This window comes from Pelodiscus sinensis, chromosome 16 (assembly GCF_052426305.1).
Source record: "Pelodiscus sinensis isolate ZL-2025 chromosome 16, ASM5242630v1, whole genome shotgun sequence".
Lineage (NCBI taxonomy): Eukaryota > Metazoa > Chordata > Testudines > Trionychidae > Pelodiscus > Pelodiscus sinensis.
In genome coordinates, this window is record NC_143067.1 from 22,286,916 (window position 1) to 22,306,054 (window position 19,139).

The 19,139-nt window shown below is 42.4% G+C and overlaps 1 protein-coding gene across 1 annotated transcript in view; it reads right to left on the reverse strand.

Annotated features, from left to right (window-relative positions):
• JAKMIP2 (janus kinase and microtubule interacting protein 2) overlaps positions 1 to 19,139 on the reverse strand; it is a 131,072-nt gene that overhangs the window by 23,169 nt on the left and 88,764 nt on the right. The window contains exons 6-13 of the mRNA XM_006124528.5: positions 18,079 to 18,225; positions 16,371 to 16,511; positions 14,596 to 14,652; positions 9,881 to 10,000; positions 7,478 to 7,606; positions 5,770 to 5,853; positions 4,349 to 4,411; positions 3,121 to 3,219 (exon numbers count right to left, since the gene is read on the reverse strand). Of these exons, the coding sequence (XP_006124590.1) occupies positions 3,121 to 3,219; positions 4,349 to 4,411; positions 5,770 to 5,853; positions 7,478 to 7,606; positions 9,881 to 10,000; positions 14,596 to 14,652; positions 16,371 to 16,511; positions 18,079 to 18,225 (840 nt within the window). The remainder of the gene's footprint in view (positions 1 to 3,120; positions 3,220 to 4,348; positions 4,412 to 5,769; positions 5,854 to 7,477; positions 7,607 to 9,880; positions 10,001 to 14,595; positions 14,653 to 16,370; positions 16,512 to 18,078; positions 18,226 to 19,139) is intronic.

A 19,139-nucleotide genomic window follows, 5' to 3' on the forward strand; every position in this document is an offset into this window, starting at 1 on the left:
AAAATGTGTTAGAATGAATAAAATATGTACAACATCCACTGATTAAATAAGACATTCAGTATATAGTTTATCATGCTTTGCAGTATGTCAATTCTTTACCTGATAAAAAAAGTAAAAAATAATCTATCTATATTTTAGAGAGTTTGTGCATCTGTCTGTGAGTCCATTTATTCAAGAACTAAACAGTAAGAGCCCACCAAATTTGATATGCAGCTTCCTCTTATCCTAACTTAAAGCAAAATCAGGGGTTGGTTGTGCCAGGAAAAAAGGATGTGCCTGGAATCCAATTGTTTTCCATTACAGGGCATTCCCTCTGTAAGTCGCCTCGGTATACATCTGTTCCACACTAAAGTCGTTGATGCTTGTAGGAACTGATGTGTTGTAAATCCTCCTCTTCCCTACTCTTAAGTTGTGCACACAAAAAAAATTGAGTAAATGGAAGTCAGCTGTGGGGAAAAAAAATCCCCACTGTAGATTGTTTTGCTATAAGTCCAAGTTTTTTGGAATGTATCTTGGACATATAGCAAGGACGGCCTGTACATGGAAAAGGGGGGGCTGAGAGCAGAGACAGCTATGCTCCACAATGACCACTGGGGGTAGCGAGCTAAGCAGTTTTATTACAGAGAGACCACAGGGAGGCATCCACACCAGGAAGACAATGGCCAGCTGGGGCCAGAGCTCTCCATATTGCCAGCCACTGACCATGGGTAAGTGGGCCCCACTGTCCCCAAACTCTTCCCTTGGCCCTTGGCCCCAGTTGCAGCTAGGAGGGACCCTGCTTCCCAGTTGCCCTGCTGCAATGACCCCCATGGGAGTACCACGGGGGCTGACCAGTGCAGTTCCAGCCATCCCCAAGGAGTACCTGGGGTGCGCCCACACAGCCCAGCCCCCGCAGGAACTCGCAATTCCCCCCCAAGAACCTGCAGCCCTGGGGTGAACCACAGCAGTGCTGTCCTTGCCACCACGGGGACCGTGATCAGGCCCCCAGACCTCCTAGCCCCCTGGCCTCAGTCTTCTGGCCTGATCCCCCCACACCCTAGCCTGAATCCTGTCATACACTCCCAAACCCTCTAGCCTTCTCCCTCAAATCCCCATATACCCAACCTTCCGCCCTGAACCCCCCAAACCTCTCAGCTCCCTGCCCTGACTTCTGCACCCCTCACATTGCCAGCCCCCTGCCCTGAAGGACCCAAGCAATGCCAGGTAAATCTAGTTGCATTATAATTTAGCTAGGATTGAAAAAATGCAGCATGCTAAGTGATATGGATTCTAGACTCAGGCAAATATTTGACAGCAAATAATTTATTTGATGGATTTTCTTTTTTGTCTGATTTTTAGTTGTCCAGGAGCAGCTCTTTATCTCATTAGACTTATTTGTGAACCAAAATTATTTGCCAAATAATGGTGGTGAATAGTTCTTGGTCCGTAGCTTCTGAAAATAATCAAAATTCAAGCTGTGCTGATTAATTGTATTGGACATGCTTTGATCCCAGGCTATGTTTATAACCCCTGATTAGATAAGTGTAACTCTTAATGTGTGTTTACACCACAGCTAGAAGGATGCTTTCCAGCATGGCTAGATAGACATGAGCTAGCTCTGCTCAAGTTAGCATGCAAAAACAGCAGTGTGCTCACAGCAGCCCAGACTGCAGAATGGGTTAGCTGCCCAAGTGCAATCACACCCACTCCCTTGGGTACATACTCAGTCCTTGCCCATTCTGCAGTGGCCATACTGCTATTTTTAGTGTGTGAGTTTGAATAGAGCCAGTGCATGTCTCTCTACCCTTGTTGGGAAGAACCCTTCCAGCTGGTGTGTAGGCATAGCCCTAGAATCAGATTTACAGCTCCATTATTTTGTTAATATTTGTTATTCCTGCAGATATTCCTTCCTGCAAACACATTCACTATAATGTTTGTGGAGACTCATTTCAAAGTGAGCACGAACACAACAGAAGTTGATCCATTTAATAATGAGTATTCACTTAGCATAATTATCAGTACTTGTCCAGATCTATATATACATGTCTGTCTTGCTTCTGTGAGTCTTTCGATCATTGATAGGAGGGAGTGGAGTGGGCCCTAGATTTAACCTGCAAACTTATTTTAGTTTATGGCAATTTGAGTGATTTGTCAATTTAGATCTATACCAAATAGAAACACAGTTGACAGCTGAGGCTGTCTGTAAGAATGATAAGGAAGGATCTGTCACAACTCTTCTTTGTGGGAGTTAAGGAAGGAATAAGATACCTCCAAGCTCTGATTTGTGAGCAAATATAGCTCTAAACATTACTTGAAAACCACAGTAGAAGAACAAAACAGGGATAATTCTGGAAAACGAGGAAGGATTATTTTTCTTGGACTCCATGAAAAGAGTAAGCACAATTGAATCCAGATCCAGGCATACTATAGAAAGGGCAGAATAGCTCAGAGTCACCATTCTCTTGCCATGAGTCATAGTAAGAGATGATCAGCTAGTCATTGGCCCGAGTGAGGACGTAGTATCTCTTGGTTGGCTACTCCGGGGACTTTCTGCCTGTCAGTTCTGTTGTTGTTCTTTTATTAGTTATTATTTGTATTGCACTAATGCCAATTAAGGACGAAGACCCCACTGTGCTAGGCACTGTACAAGCACCGAACAAAACAGTACAGGCACTGTCTTGGTTTTGACACTACTGTATATAAAACAAAAATTATAATAATTTGCATTTTTATAATGCCATTTATCTGGGGAATCTTCTTATCCTCATTTTACAGACTGGGATACTGGGATACAGAGAGATCAAGTAACAAGCCTTAAGTTACATGCTGAATCAGAAGCAGAGACAAGACTAGAACCATGCCTTTTATAGTGTGTGTGTGTGGGAGGAGGGGGGAAGCAGAGTGAAGGCATTATCTTCATGCTCAGTCCATGTGAGCATGCTTATTACAAGGCAAACAACAAATCGGTGGGGGGCAGGAGAGAGAGTGAAGGAAGAAGCATATGTGAGCATGTGTCCTTGCTATGCATTGCTTCTGGCTGGAACCCATGTCTCCTGACTCTCAGTTCCCTGATTTAACTACAGTCAGCCACAGTTGCCTCTCAAATAGTTCATTCGAGAATGAGAAACTGCAGTTTCTTACTTCAAGCTCTAGATTCCGGAACTCCAAAAGTTCATTCTGGTCTCTGGCGTCCTGCAGCTCCTGTTGTAAGCGGCTGTTGTCTGCCTCCAGTTTTTCTATCTAGTAGAAATATTTGAATTCGTGGTTTGTGCTGCCATTTCATAAGCACTGATTGTTTCAAAAACAAACCAAAACCAAGCACAAAAGGAAACTGGCAGCTCAAAGAATTAAGAGGATTCAAACAGTGCAACCCCCCAAAAAGAAAGATATTTTCAAAGTTGCTGTATACTGTGATCAAACTTTATTTTGCAGATGAACTTTGAAAACAAGCTCTGTAAAGCTCATAGAATGCAATGGCTGGAAGCGTCAAAGGGGCCCAAAGGAGTTATGTACTCCAAAACCACTGAAATTCAGTGAGAGAGGGGAACTTCACTAACCACTTTTGAAAATATCAGTTTAAGAGATTACAGTATAAGTAATCTTTCCTAAAACACTATAGGAGCCAAAGTCGACAGAGACCTAAGTTCTTAGATGCTTTTGAAAAATTTACCTGATATATATCCAGTAGTAAAGGGTGTTGAGGCTATAAGAGGGAATGCTTTTTCTAGAAATGTTCTTTTTTCACTTTTTTAAGCATGGGATCAAAATATCCAGCTTTAGATATCAAGATTAAAAACTTAACATAATGTAACATGATTGGCAGTCCTTGTCCCCGGTTTGGGGTAGCAGGGTTGCTGCAGAGACCGTGCATGTCAGGTGTGGGCTATATATGAAGAATTTTGAGACTAAGCCTTGAAATAGAGTAGCAAAGTCTGCCCACACCATTCATAAGCATCAATTTCTACACCCGGGGGCTACATCTACACTGGCATGATTTTCCGGAAATGCTTTTAACGGAAAAGCACTTTTTGCGGAAAAGTGTCTGTGGCTAATCTAGACGCGCTTTTCCGCAAAAAAGCCCCAATCGCCATTTTCACGATCAAGGCTTTTTTGCGGAAAACAGTACTATGCTGTCTACACTGGCCCTTTTGTGCAAAAGTCTTTCGGAAAAAGACTTTTGCCCAAACGGGAGCAGCATAGTTTTTCCGGAAAAGCACTGATGATTTTACAGTAGATCGTCAGTGCTTTTCTGTAAATTCAAGCGGCCAGTGTAGACAGCTAGCAAGTTTTTCCGGAAAAGCAGATGATTAATGTATATACATATTACACCCCCTAAAAATTCCTTAACACTGGAGGCCTTAGAATTTACCTTTTCCAAAAGCTCCTGGTTCCTCTTAATGAAAAGCTGTTTATCTTCTACCCAGTGGGAATCCTGTTTGGGAAAGGAACATTGTTATCACACAACTATTTCAGTGCTTAGCCTTGGAGTCCACATGAAATTGAATATGGTTAACAAATGTGCAGAGTTTGGGAATTACAGTGCTAGGCATTTTCTACCTAACAAAAGTATATTCTATAGTAGCTGTATGTTCATAACAATATATTATTATATTATGAATTAAATTAGTAGCAAAGCCTTTGAACCCATTAAGGCTTCTCATTAGAATTTGGTGCTCCTTCCCTGTAAGCCAGTATACAAACTGTGCCCCATGATGGAGTCACAGAGGTGTTATCCTGGCCATATTCCCTTTGTCAGAAGATGTACAATTGGGTCCTGAGCACCTGTGATTCCTATGGCACATTTTGTACAAGTATGGGTATTAATCTCATTGTCCCAGCCATATTCCCTTCTGCCAATCTAAATTCCCATTGCAGTTTCAAATATAGTTGAAGTTCTTTATTTCCCATCCTAACTTGCACTCTCATGATCCTGTGCAGTGTTAAACAGAAGTGACATTCTACCCAGAAGTCTTCATTTCAATGGTGGGTGAAGCAATTCTCCCTCCTCCCCATATATTTGGGGATTTTAAGATTTAATTAATAATGTATTTATACAGGACTTTAAATAAATTGTAATTGGGCTTTGTGAAGATCTGAAAATCAAGGGGCAGAATCCAATCTCTGCTATATGATTATACATTTGGAGTAGCTTCATTGAGTTTACGGAGGTGTACCAGCATAAAACTATACCCAGAAATTGTTATAGAAATGCAAACAATATATTATTAATAATAATGTTTCTGCCTCTTTACATGACTCGAAAGGATGTGAATTCTTTTATATCTTTTCTCTGAGCTGTAGTGGGATCACAAAGCACCTAGTTTGCTAGTGGCTATTACTACCAAAAATTCTCCTGGTTCTCTTGAAAGACAACTCTAATCTACTCCTGATCTGTGCATTCAAACTCTAAACTAAGCCCAGGCAGCATTGCTACATCCCAGTAATAACTGGTTGTTTTACTACTATCCTGCAAAACTCACAAAGCAAACAAGATACTGTACCCAGGACTTCTGTTGGCCTGGATTCATGCATATGTGAGTGCAACCCACAAACCTAAAGTATGGTTCACTGTCCCATGTAGTGGCACTTAGACCACGTACAACAAGAGATAAGAACAAGGGAGCTCTACAGCCTAAACTAAGCACTAGCTGGCTTTATAGCTCAAGTTGTAATGGCTATGATGTTAAGCACCAAAGGGCTGAGGTTCAAATCTGTGTGGTGGTGGTTGTAGAAGCAGAGATTAGCTGTAGTCCAAAAACACAAAAGAAAACCCCATTGTGATGTATTTACCTGTCCTTTTTGTGCCAAGGTTGTTTCCAGATCTTCTATTTTTGCTTTATACCTCTGGACTTCTGCTTGGAGCTGCTCCTGTGCCTGTTAAAGTTAGTTACACTAGTAAATAGTAACAAATGGAAATACATTTTTTGGGATTTTCAATGCATGGGAAACTGAGCAGAGATATGTGGCCTCCTGAAAAATGAATGTAAAATGCTAGTAGTCTGACTTGGTTACATTTTATGTCCATTTTACACTAGGTTTGCACTAGTATAAATCATGACACAGGGTCCTATTCACTGGAGAATCAGTCCCCAAATCTTATAATTGCCATTTATTGTATTACAGTAGGACCAATCACAATGAGAACACTATTGTGATAGGTAATGAACAAAACCAAAGCGAGAGGCAATCTCTGCTTGGAAGAGATTACATTCTAAATTGACAAGACAGGAAAAGGGCAGGAGAAGAATTTATCCCCACACTACAGATGGTAAATCTTTTAGCCTTGGAAGATTTAATGTAAACTGCATAATTAGCTACTTTAATAACTGCATCCATTTGTTCAAGATTTTCAAATGCACGTTTAAAAGAAGATGAAATGGTTGAACCCCAACCTTCTCTACCGGTGTCATTTGTACCTGCAAAAACCTGTAATCTGATGCACAAAATAGAGAATTGTTTGTTCAGAAGGATATCCTGGTCCATCCATTGTGTTTATTTTTGATAATATAAATGTGCTCTGCAAAATGAGTGAAACTGTCATTTATCAATCACCTGGATACTCAACTCTATGTCTTAGATGCCACTTTGATCTTCTCTTTGGGAGGTTTACAGGCAGTCCTCGGGTTACGTACAAGATAGGGACTGTAGGTTTGTTCTTAAGTTGAATTTGTATGTAAGTCGGAACTGGCGTCCAGATTCAGCCGCTGCTGAAACTGACCAGCGGCTGACTACAGGAAGCCCGAGGCAGAGTTGCTCTGCCCCGGGCTTCCTGGAATCAGCCACTGATCAGTTTCAACAGGCTGAATCTGGACGCCAGTTTCGACTTACATACAGATTCAACTTAAGAACCCCAGGCGTCCCCAAGTCAGCTGCTGCTGAAACTGATCAGCGGCTGATTCCAGGAAGCCCGGGGCAGAGCAACTCTGCCTCAGGCTTCCTGTAGTCAGCCGCTGGTCAGTTTCAGCAACGGCTGAATCAGGACACCTGAGGCAGAGCAGCTGGGGTGCTGCCGGGTTGGTCCAGTAGCGCCGAGGAGCAGCGCTGCGGGACCAACCCGGCAGCACCCCAGCTGCTCTACCCCAGGCGTCACGAGAAAAGCCCGGTTTGCTGGGGGGGAGGCGCACTAGCTGCTCCCCCCCAGCAGACCAGGGAGACGCGGGTGGTGGGACCGCCGAGACGCGCCGCGGTCCCGCCAACATCCTCCGCGGCTTTGCTCAGCGTCTCCCTGGTCTGCTGGGGGGGGGCCCCCCGCAGCAGACCAGGGAGACACGGAGCAGCTTTTCTCACCCTGGAGGACGCGGGTGGCGGGACTGCGGCGCGTCTGGGCGGTCCCGCTGCCCGAGTCCTCCGGGGCGAGAAAAGCCCCGTTCGTAACTACGGATCTGACATAAGTCGGATCCGCGTAAGTCGGGGACTGCCTGTAGATGCATTGGTTTCTAGTTGCAGCTGAACACATCTCCCCTTCCCTCCCCTCCCCTGCTCACCAACAACGACTGACCTTGGCTTCTCTTTCAGCATCTATGATACCTCCAGTCTGCTCCTGCAGTAATGCATATGCCCTCTGCAGGGCCTGGTATTCCTTTGTTAGCTGTCGAAATCGCAGCTCGGACTCTTCTGCCGCTAAACTCTGTACATACACAAAGACCAGGCTGTATAAGCAGCAGACACAGAAGCATTGCAAAGGCAAGAAGTGCTTAAAATGTGGCTCGTTGTGGTCAACGTTGGTTTCCAACTTTATCATGTATTGTTAACCAAAAACCTTGGATCAAAATAGATTTGTAATGAGCATGCTGTGGAAGTGGTAAAGATGTGGAGTTTAGAAAATGTTTATGGATTTTTAATTTAAAAGAAACAGATAGTGGTGTTCTATTTTAGATTATGGATATTCTGGCTGTAGAGTTATTTTTACTCCAGATTTAGCAAGTTGTCAGGAAAACAGACCATGGCTGCTTCGATCATAAGGCTTTTTAGGTTCCTACTATGTTTCTCACACCATTTTTCTCAGTGTCAATCCAGAGTAACTCCACACCACTTAGAAGGTTTGACTCGCCTGTTCAGGCATAGGAAAGTGCAATTTGTCATTCCATGCAGCTAAATCTGAGAAGAGAGCCATGCCTAAATGGGGACTTCCATTGCCTTGTGTCCAGGAACATAGTGTTAATATCAGGGCCTGGGATACACTTAGGGTGTGTCTAGACTACATGCCTCCTTCGACGGAGGCATGTAGATTAGCGAGATCGGAAGAGGGAAATGAAGCCGCGATTAAAATAATCGCGGCTTCATTTAAATTTAAATGGCTGCCCCGATCTGCCGATCAGCTGTTTGTCGGCAGATCGGGGGAGCCTGGACGCGATGCCCCGACAAAGAAGCCTTTCTTCATCGACACAGGTAAGCCTCGTGAAACCAGGTTTACCTGTGTCGATGAAGAAAGGCTTCTTTGTCGGGGCATCGCGTCCAGACTCCCCCGATCTGCCGACAAACAGCTGATCGGCAGATCGGGGCAGCCATTTAAATTTAAATGAAGCCGCGATTATTTTAATCGCGGCTTCATTTCCCTCTTCCGATCTGGCTAATCTACATGCCTCCGTCGAAGGAGGCATGTAGTCTAGACACACCCTTAATCTGCACATCTCTTGAATGTTCTGAGCCTGACTCTTTCCCAGATAGGCCCTTCTACTTTCTGGCTTGTACATCCTAGCAGAGCGGGAGGAGTGTGCAAATTATATTGCTACCATCCTATCCCCAAGTAGACTCACTTGCTAGGAGCTTGCCAGAGTGATCTGGGCAATAATTATGGCTCACTGACTTCTATGGAATTATTTCAGATTGACACAGATGTATGTGAGAGTAGACTTTGGCTCAAGGCCTGTCATTACCTCCTGAGGAAGGGTAGGTGAGCATTTGGATACAGACTGCCTAACCTAGCGAGGAGGGCTTAACACTCTCCCTAACCCTAACCCTAACCCTAACTCACGGAGGTTCAATTGGGACAGGTGACCAAAGCCCACAGATAAACATGGGAGAGAGGTCAGAAATTGGGAGGGAGTATGGGCTGTAATAACAGGGATAAAGGAGAGACAAGACAGACCTGGGCGAAAAATCAGATCAATATCTTAGTTGTCTATATACTAATGCAAAAATTATAGAGAGTAAGCAGGAAGAACTTGAATTACTAGTAAATAAACACAACGATGACATAGTTGGCATCACAGAGACGGTGCTTCAGCCTGGCCTGGCCACCCGTTAACTGGTTATGAATAAGCATCACCAAATAAAGGTGATGCTTACTGGGTAACCAGTAAACCAGTTACCCATTAAAATCCCTGGTTGAAATGGAAACAGTAGACAGACTTGTTGAAAGTCTCTGAGTAAGGATAATTTAAAAATCAAAAAGGAGTCCTACAAAAAAGTGGGAACTAGGTCAAGTTACAAAGGATGAACAAAAATAAATAAGAAAAGTACGTAGGAGCAAAATTGGAAAGGCCAAGACACAAAATGAGTTCAATTAGCTAGAGACATAAAGGGTAACAATAAGACATTCTACAAATATATTAAAAGCAAGAGGGAAATCAAGGACAGGGTAGGACCATTACTGAATGAAGAGGGAAAAAGCAGTTACAGAAAATGTGGAAATGGCAGAGGTGCTTAATGACTCTTTTTTTTTCAGTTTTCACCAAGAAGGTTGGTAGTGACTGGTGATGCTTATTGCAGGCTCTAGGGGCTAGAATTCCAAAGAGCTCTACACAGATTTTAAAGATCTCCACGTCCAAAATTGAGGCCAAATTGCCTGAAGAGCTAATACCCATTGCACACACATTTTTTGAGGAGCTATCTGTTTATATTGGGAGCTAATTCCTCTTTAGTGTCTCGCTCCAGTTATAGTGAGACAGCCAATTCTTACCTCATCTAGGTCATCATCTGGGGTTGCTGGTGTTCTGTCTGTTCTGAATGAGGCCATGGATGAGGTTTCAGAGTCCATGGAATCATCATCATACCCAAAAACTGTATCCACTACATGTCTCTAAAACAGGAAGAATATACCGGTTTTGAGCCCCTTTTGGAGGCAAACAGCATGGGTTTGTATATGGGGCAGTGTAGGCTGGTTCCACAAACACTGGTAGACACTTTAAAAGACCCATAAGACATGAACGAAGGACCATGAGTTGCTCTTTCAGATTGACACAGATGTAAAATGTAATGCTCAAGACCTTGCATTGCCTTTTGAATCTGCAATGGGACATACAGAGTCAAACAAATTTGCTGTGTCTAAAATCCACTTTGCCAAAAATCCAAAGGATTGTGAGCAGATAGGTACCTTTTTCCCAGATCCCAAACACCAGATCCCTCTGAAAGGAACCAAAACCAGGTCCATATCATTGGCTGGTGTATTAAGGTCCATGGAGTTGTGCTAATTCATTTGCATCAGTTTAGCATCTGGCCTAGAGTCTAAAACTATCAGACAATCTAGCATCAGCGGGTGGCAATATCCCAAGAGATAAGCATCCCACCCCCTTTTGAAGGGAATAGAATAGCTTTACTGCATAAAGCTGTTCAGAGCAAGGCCATCATCTTTTGGTCCTGTCTGCAAGGAGAGTGCCACAATACCAGAGATGTCCTGTTGTGCAGAGCTGAGATGATGAACCTGATTCTCCTTTCACTGTATATCGTGAGTAAGGTAATGGAGTCACATGAATGTAAAACTGGTGTGGTAACTAACTGCAACATCAGCCAGAATGCACTTCACATGATGTACTTGGGTGGTTAAGGTCGAATAACTGATTTAACCACAGCACAGAAAAAAATGTGAGTCACATTCAGTGTTCCCGCTAAGGTTTTCCATCCATGAGCAGACTGAGTTCTGTCTTGTGCACCAATATTGAGGTCATGTGCACTTGCTCCAATGTGTGCCACCATTGCATCCATATACAATGTTATGGAAGAAAGAATACTAAAACAGCTCTTTCCCAGTCACAAAGAATAAAAAAATAAAAAGAGCTGTTAAATCAGCACTTCCACCCACGCATCTTTATTAGTATGGCTGACCCTAAGTGCCAATGTACTGTATTTGTCCCGCAATCTGCTTATTGACCACCCCTGCACTATGTGGTTTGCCACCACATACAACATGGGTGGCCTGACAGTAATTCTGAAGGAAATGGGTGCTTCCTAACAAATGGGCCTGTAAACAATGAATTGTGATGGTTGCAGCAGGTACATTTAAATTGTTTAATTATAAAAAATTTAGTTAAGATCAGATATCTGAAACATGGAAAGAGAGGATGGAACTAAACATTGCTAAAATACAGAAGTTATCAAAGCTCAGGCCAAAAGAGATTTCAGCTGGAAAAAACAACCAACCAACCTTGGTCAAAGTTTAAATATAAAAATGAAAGCCATTTAGAAATGTAAGCAACTTAAATGAGTCATTTGTTCATAACTTGTAATTTGCACACATGCCCTCCCAAAGCTCTTTGAAAATCTAAAATCATTTAAAAAACAAAAAAGTTCAAAACTTCTGCCAGTAAAAGATAAGCCCCAGAAAGTTTAAAATATTTAGTTTTTTTGTAATAAACATAGCAAGGGACCTCAAATTTTCAAAAAAACCCAAACTTTTTATAATAATTTTATACATAAAAGAAATCAGCTTTTTAAAAATTCCACTAAAAATCCATTCAAATATTTTATTGAAGGTTGCAAAGCTGACAGCTGCTCTTTAACTGGCAGAGAGCATCTACTGACAGCCTTAACTTTGTTAGTTAACTCTTCAAGTGTCCTGATGTTTTCACAAAGTTTAGCTTTTTTTCCTTAAGTGATTACTATTAAACATAAAATAAGTGAAAATAAAAAGAGAAACATCCTAAATCCCTTTGTAAATAATAAAGTAACTAAAACAATTAAAATCATTAAAATACAAATTTTAAAATTGTAGGTATTCCTGTAAAATACAAAATATCATACTTCTTATTTAAATATTTTAAAAGCTCAAAAAAGGCCACCAATTGGATGGTTTAAAAACAAAAACCAACTTAGCATGCGTGCGCATGCGTGCACGCGCGCACGCACACACACACACACACAATTTTAAAACAATAAAGCCCAAACTATTAAACTCGTACTCAAAATAGGGATGTGAATGGTTACCATCACCCTTACTGCTTACTACTTATGGTCAGCCAGCAGGCTGCTCCAGCTCTGTGAGGCCTGGCACACCACAGGCAGGGATGCTCCAACCTAGCAGAATGAACTTCCACCCCCGCTGAAGCCACTGGAGCAGCTGCCGCCTGCCTTACGGCCTCCAGCTCTGGTCCCAGCTGGGGCCACGCTGCCCACTGTGTGGCTTTCAGCTCGGGCCCTAGCTAGGGATGCCAGAGCAGCTGCTGCCTGCCATGCAGCTGTACATACAGCTCCAGCTCTGGCTCCGGCCAGGCCACTGGAGGAACAGATATCTGCAATGCAGCTCGAGCGCCGGAGAAGCAGCTGCCTGTGATGTGACCCACAGCTCTAGCCCTGGGAAAGGGCTGATGCTAAGACCAGGGCCACGTAGTGGCTGCCCAGCTGCTCTTGGGGTGGGACAGCCAGCCAGCATGTAGCTCTGCCCCAGAGCAGCCGAGCAGCCATTGCGTAGCTCTTCTGAGGAGGTGGACAGGAGGTAAATTTTTGGTGCTCACTCATGCAGGCGCGCACCTTAGAGGGAGCCCTGGTCATGTCCTATGATGGTAGAGCTACTTAACTAGCAGGTCTGGATTTCAGGGTGCAGATTTCCACAAGTAATACTTGGCACACATAGTAAAATAGTTCTGCAGACATCAATAAGAATTTAAGATGGGCTACAGCAGTTTTCTCTTCTAAAGCTGTCAGACTACCACCCTCTAATTTTTGAATCATGCAGAAGGGATGAACTGAAGATGCTAAGTAATCCTTGATTATGTGTATTTTTTTAAAGAAATGAAGAACACTGCCATACTCTGCTGAGCAATACAATTTCTGGTTGCCTGTGTAGAAATAAAGTTAGACATGGACACGTTGGGCTTATTCCTTAGCCTTAATTCTGCCTTTTGTGTAATACCTTAAAATCCTTAATGAAGTTGTGTGGCAGTACCTCAATAGGCCATAGGACTTACTGGGGCTGAATGACAGGACAGCCTTCCATTACTCTGGTTGAACCCCATATTTGCCCGAATCTGGCCACTGTACAGTCAGATGACACAGAGCTACTCTAGCAGTTTCTAAGGCACAGGGGTTCCCTAAGGCCAGGTCTACACTACATCTGGAAGATCAGCTTAAGGTACTCCACTCCAGCTATGTAAATAATGTAGTTGGAATCAATGTACTTTAAACTGAGCTTGGTGCCATCCCCACAGCGGGAGGTCGATGGAAGAAACACTCCCTTCGACGTCTCTTACTTCCTCCCTGTCATGAGGAGTACTGGTGCCAATGGGAGCACCCTCAGCAGTTGATTTAGTGGGTGTTTACTAGACCCACTAAATTGAACCCCAGAAGATTGATTGCCAGGTCGTAAATGGAGATGTGGCCTAAGTTTCTCTGATGGAAGCAGCTGGAATGAATTAGCTCATTATTCAGGTTGCTCTAAATTATACCAGAGACTAGACTGGACTGGACTGAGGATCAGAGCACCACAAATAGCTTAAGGCTTCTTCAACCTTCTCTTTTTTTCAGCTGAGTGCTGTTTAGGATCTGGGCCAGGGATTTCAGTTTGCAAGAATATTAAAGTCAAGGGAAGCATTCTATGAATAAGGATTTGGGGATTGACTAGTCAGTATAAGTATAAACAGCCAGCAATAGACAGAATAAAGAGTCCCTCAAGACATAAATCTGATCCCAACAGGACTTCAGATTGGTATCTAACAAAAAAGTAGGTGCTAAATAATTATCCATTATTATTTTAGAGGAAAAACACTGAAAATATAGCATACAGTCATCTTCCGGTTGCATCTTGAAAAAATAAGATTGAAAAGCTTGTCCAGATGCATTTAGATTCCTTTGAACCCCACTGCTAAGGGAGTTTATTGCAATCCATCATCATCTGTTTCATCAGATTTGTATAACCCACACACCTACGCTATGTCTACACTGCCCCGTCTTGTGTAAAAAAAAATGCAAATGAAGCAAAGCGTGGAATATCGCTTCACCTCATTTGCATAATTAATGAGGCTCCATTTTTTTGCAAGAGGCTTTTATGCAAAAAGGAGCCATCTACACGGCTCCTTTTTGTGCAAAAACCCCCTCTTGTGCAAGAGCTGTTATTCCTCTTTTTTTCAGGAAGAACAGCACTTGCGCAAACACGGAGCCTAATTAATTATGCAAATGAGATGTGGCGATATTCCACGTTTCACCTCATTTGCATTTTTTTGTGCAAGAGGGGGCAGTGTAGACATAGCATCAGTGTGGTTCACTGTCCCATGTAGTGGCACTTAGACCACTTATAGTGAGAGATCAGAACAAGGGAGCTCTGCAGCATAAGCTGAAAACTCTTATGCTATGCTCCAGAGGTTCCAGGTTCAAATCCTCCTAGTGATAGTTACATTTGCACAGATTACATTTTCCCCCGAAGCCCACTGGCATCATCACAGTAAGACAACCTAGGAATCCTCTTACCTTAATTGGCTTTGAACTTCTTTTATGCTTCCTGCGACGAATCAGCTTTTCCCTATCCTGGAAAATACAATTAAAAAATTATTTGATCCCAATATTTCATAGATCTAGTGAATTAAATGGAACTAGTCTTATTTACAGAACCTGAGGATCCAGTTCTTTGTGCAAAATACTACTATTTAAGGTTAAAAGGGTGACTAGATGTTATGACATCTGAAAAGAAGCCCCAGCTATTTATTCAGGTAGCATAGCTATAATTTCTGTTAAACAGTTTATACAGGGCCTAATCACTATGGGGAGTGGGAAGAGGCCATGAGATTTGAAATATATTATTTGCCTTTTCTACAGAGGCATTGTTGATATCTGTGTATCTCAAAGTAATCGGGCTGTGTTATCTGTTGACTTCATATTGGTTTACTAAGCAGGAACAAAGTCTTAGAAGATGTAACAGATTTCTCTGGAATTTGGTTTTGTTTATATCATCTTGCAAATGTCCTGGGGAAAGGGGCATTTAACATTAAGAGCTGTATCCAAATGACTAGTGAATGGCTGTCTAATAACATCTAATTCTAAGTCATATCCGCGGCTTCTTAAGGGTATTCTAACATCAGCACTTCTTAACCTTACAGATGTACCTAAGATTCAAACACACAGTATTACTGACAGGGTAAGCAGTGCAAGGAAGAATGTTTACTTTTGGCAATGTTAGAACTGGGGAGGGGTCCCTGTTCTCTTAGGGTATGTCTACACTTGCTCCCTAGTCCGAACTAGGGATGCAAATGTAGCATACCAAAGTTGCTAATGAAGCGCGAGATTGAAATATCCCGCGCTTGATTAGCATATTTGCGTCTGGTCACCATTTTAAAAATCCACTAGTGCGAATTAACTCGCTGCGTGTAGATGCGGTATTCCGAAAGAAATCCCTTCCCTCGAATTAACTGTTACTACTTGTGCAGTGAGGAGTAACAGTTAATCCGAGGGAAGGGGTTTCTTTTGGAATATCGCGTCTACATGCAGCGAGTTAATTCGCACTAGTTGATTTTTAAAATGGCAGCCGGACGCGAATATGCTAATCAAGCGCAGGATATTTCAATCCCGCGCTTCATTAGTAACTTTGGTATGCTACATTTGCATCCCTAGTTCGGACTAGGGAGCAAGTGTAGACATACCCTTAGTTAAAACTTGTCTTCCTGCTGTGAGTACAAAGCCTTCTACTTCTTCAGCTTCCAAAATCTGGATCAATCCTCTCTTTCTGCGTCACTTACACTTCATTGCTCATCTGGAAATGTATTTTTTCTCTCTTCTATATACAGAAATCTGCATCTGTATTCTGTATTATACTGCATATAGCTAATTGTATAATATATTCTGCAACTACTGTATATATTTTAAGCTTGTTGGGTTTTTTTATTTTATTGAATCCTGGAACTGTATTACTGATCATGTACATTTTTATGATATCGTTTTTTGAAACATGGTGGGACCTGATTTTGAATAATACACCATTCTGCTTTCTTGCACCTAATTTTTTCTTACAGCTAATTGTCATTTAGACTTCTAATTATTGGATTACACATCTATAAAATGACACAAACTGTGCCCACACATAATTGTACCCACAAAATTGTACCTGTGAGACTGGATTTTGAAATTCAGATCCTAGGTATAATAAAGTATTATTATTATCATGAAATCTTTACCACTGAAATCCTGTCTGTTATGAAATGAAGATGTCAGTTATATATAATTGCTTTTAATTCATGATGGGCTAGACATACCCTTGTTAACTCATCAATTATATTCTGTTGTTCTATAACTTGAAGCTTTAAAAACTCAGTTTCTTGCTCTTCGTTAGCTTGATCTAGGTCATTCAGAGATTTTAATTTCTTCAGTGGTGGGTGTGATGTCATTTTTTCTCTCTGTGTTTAGAAGACAAAAATATATATAGAAAGGGAGATAAAATGAGATTGACTTTAAACTTCGACTTTTGGAAAAAATGTGCATCAATTGCAAAAATTGTCATGACATTACTGCTTTTTATTATCTCTTAACTATAAAATAATGATTATGTCAGGCAGTTAAGTCATCCTCTAGTGGATGGTGCACAGAGAGCATGAGAGAGAATTCTCTGAGTGGAAGTGATAGAAGTCTGAAGAGCCATAGAACAAGTATTGTAATGTCTGTAGTGTCAACACTATTTATCCCTGTTTGCAGGACATGGATTGCTTACACGGTCTTAGGGTAGATTAATCCTGTAACTTCAACATCTGGTGAGATGAATGTCAAGATTAAAAGTCTCAGAGGGGTAGCTGGGTTAGTCTGCTTGCATAGGAAGTTAAAATGAATCTGATAGTCTCATCCTAATCACTAGTGGAAAAGCAACCAGCCTGCTCAAGCCATGTGCAATGCAGATCATAAATCAGAGGCGAGATACATTTGCAGTTCTCTGGGGACAAGGCTACTCAATATTCAACTGCACTATTCCTGGCTGTAGCCAAGGATATTAGTTGTCCAGGGGGAGGAGAGGGGAGGAAACAAACTTGCAAGGCCCCTGAGAAAAGTGGGTGCGGAGGCAACTCCATGCTCCAGGAAGGGGCAGAGCCTCAGGAAGAAGAGGTGGGGCTGGGGCAGCCAGTTCTCTGTGGCACCCGGAGCCGGCCATGCCACACCCCTACCCACAGCCTGCCCTTAGCACTGCCTGGAGTGTGCCATGCAGCACTCCAGTGGTGATTTAAAGGGCCCGGGGCTCTGGTCACCACCGCTGCCTCTGTAGTGGTGACCAGGAACCCCAGTCCCTTTTGTATTGCCTGGCCCTGGGGCAACGGCTCCCTTTGACCCACCTTGTTGGTGAGCCTGAGTTGTCCATTTTATTAACCATAAAATGAGTGTTGGGGAAGTCAGTTATAACCTTTTTGAAATGGTAGCAGTTCCATGTTAATTAATTTATAAAGAAGGGAGCTTTGCTCACATGTAAACAGATGTAGCAACTACTCATGACAGAGAAAATATTTGGAAGGGGTGTGTGTGAAATTTATAATTCCCAACATCCCATTTGTGGTGCAGTTTACAGCACCAAACATGACATTTACTTGCCTACTTTTCCACATGCATCTAGCTATGCCCACAAATAATTCATGCACATTCTGCCTAAACACCTAACATAGGGGTTCTGTGTGTGCTGTGAGGCAGATTATATGTGTTTTATCTGCCACCGATGTGCACATAAAAATGCAAAGGCGAAGACTGATATGAAGCTGGCTGAAAATGTACCTCATAATATTTTCTCTTCCATGAAGTATTTACAGCCAGGCATGGATCATAACAAATTTCACAGTAAGACATGACCTGCTGACACCGCTATTTTTCATGGTTAAGGCCTATAAATCTAATTTATGAAAGATCACGTCAAAGCGTGTAGCAATGCATATATCTATATAACCATATCTAGATCTATACACAGATTTTTGCTTAGTGTTCAATACCAACCATTTCTACATTTTCTTTAGTGATTGCTTTGAGTTTGTCCTCCATGCGCTGCAAAGACTGCATCAATTCATCATTTCTCTTGGTGAGGCACTTGTTCCTTTCAAGGAGAGGTTTGCATTGTTTTTCAGCTTCTCGAACACGTTTTAACTGTAACAGTGAACAATAATGACAAGTTAAAAATGGATTTTCCTTCCCTCACTCTGGGCTTTTGCTTTCTCTTCCCTTCCCAGGTGACTATTGTCCCAGCAAAACTCTCATGAAAAATACAAAATAGAACTGATAAAATAATAGTACCTAACTCTCACATAGCATGTTTCATCCATAGATCTCAAAACACTGTACAAAGGAGGTCAATATCTTTATTCCCCTATTACAGGTGGTGAAACTATGGAACAGAGACACAAAATGACTTAGAATCATAGAACCATAGAGATGGAAGAGATCTCAGGAGGTCATCAAGTCCAGCCCCCTGCCCAAGGCAGGATCAATCCCAACTAAATCAACCTGGCTAGGGATTTGTCAAGTCGACATTTAAACACCCCTAGGGATGGAGATTCTACCCCCTCCCCCAGGTAACACATTCCAGTGCTTCACCACCCACCTAGTGAAATAGTTTTTCCCTCCCTTCAGGAAGTTGAAGACTGCTATCAAATCCCCCCTCACTCTTCTCTTCTGCAGACTAAACATATCCAAATCCCTCAGTCTCTTGTCATAGGTCAGGCACTCCAGACCCCTAATCATTTTGGTCGCCCTCCGCGGGACCCTCTCCAATGCGTCTACATCCTTTCTATACTGGGGGGCCCAGAACTGGACACAATATTCCAGATGTGGCCTCACCAGAGCCAAATAAAGGGGAATAATCACTTCACTGGATTTTCTGGCAATGCTCCTCCTAATGCACCCTAATATGCCATTAGCCTTCTTGGCTACAAGGGCACAATGTTGACTCATATCTAGCTTCTCATCCACTATAATCCCCAGGTCCTTTTCTTCTGAACTGCTACTTAGTCATTCAGTCCCCAGCCTGTAATAATGCTTGGGATTCTTCCATCCCAAGTACA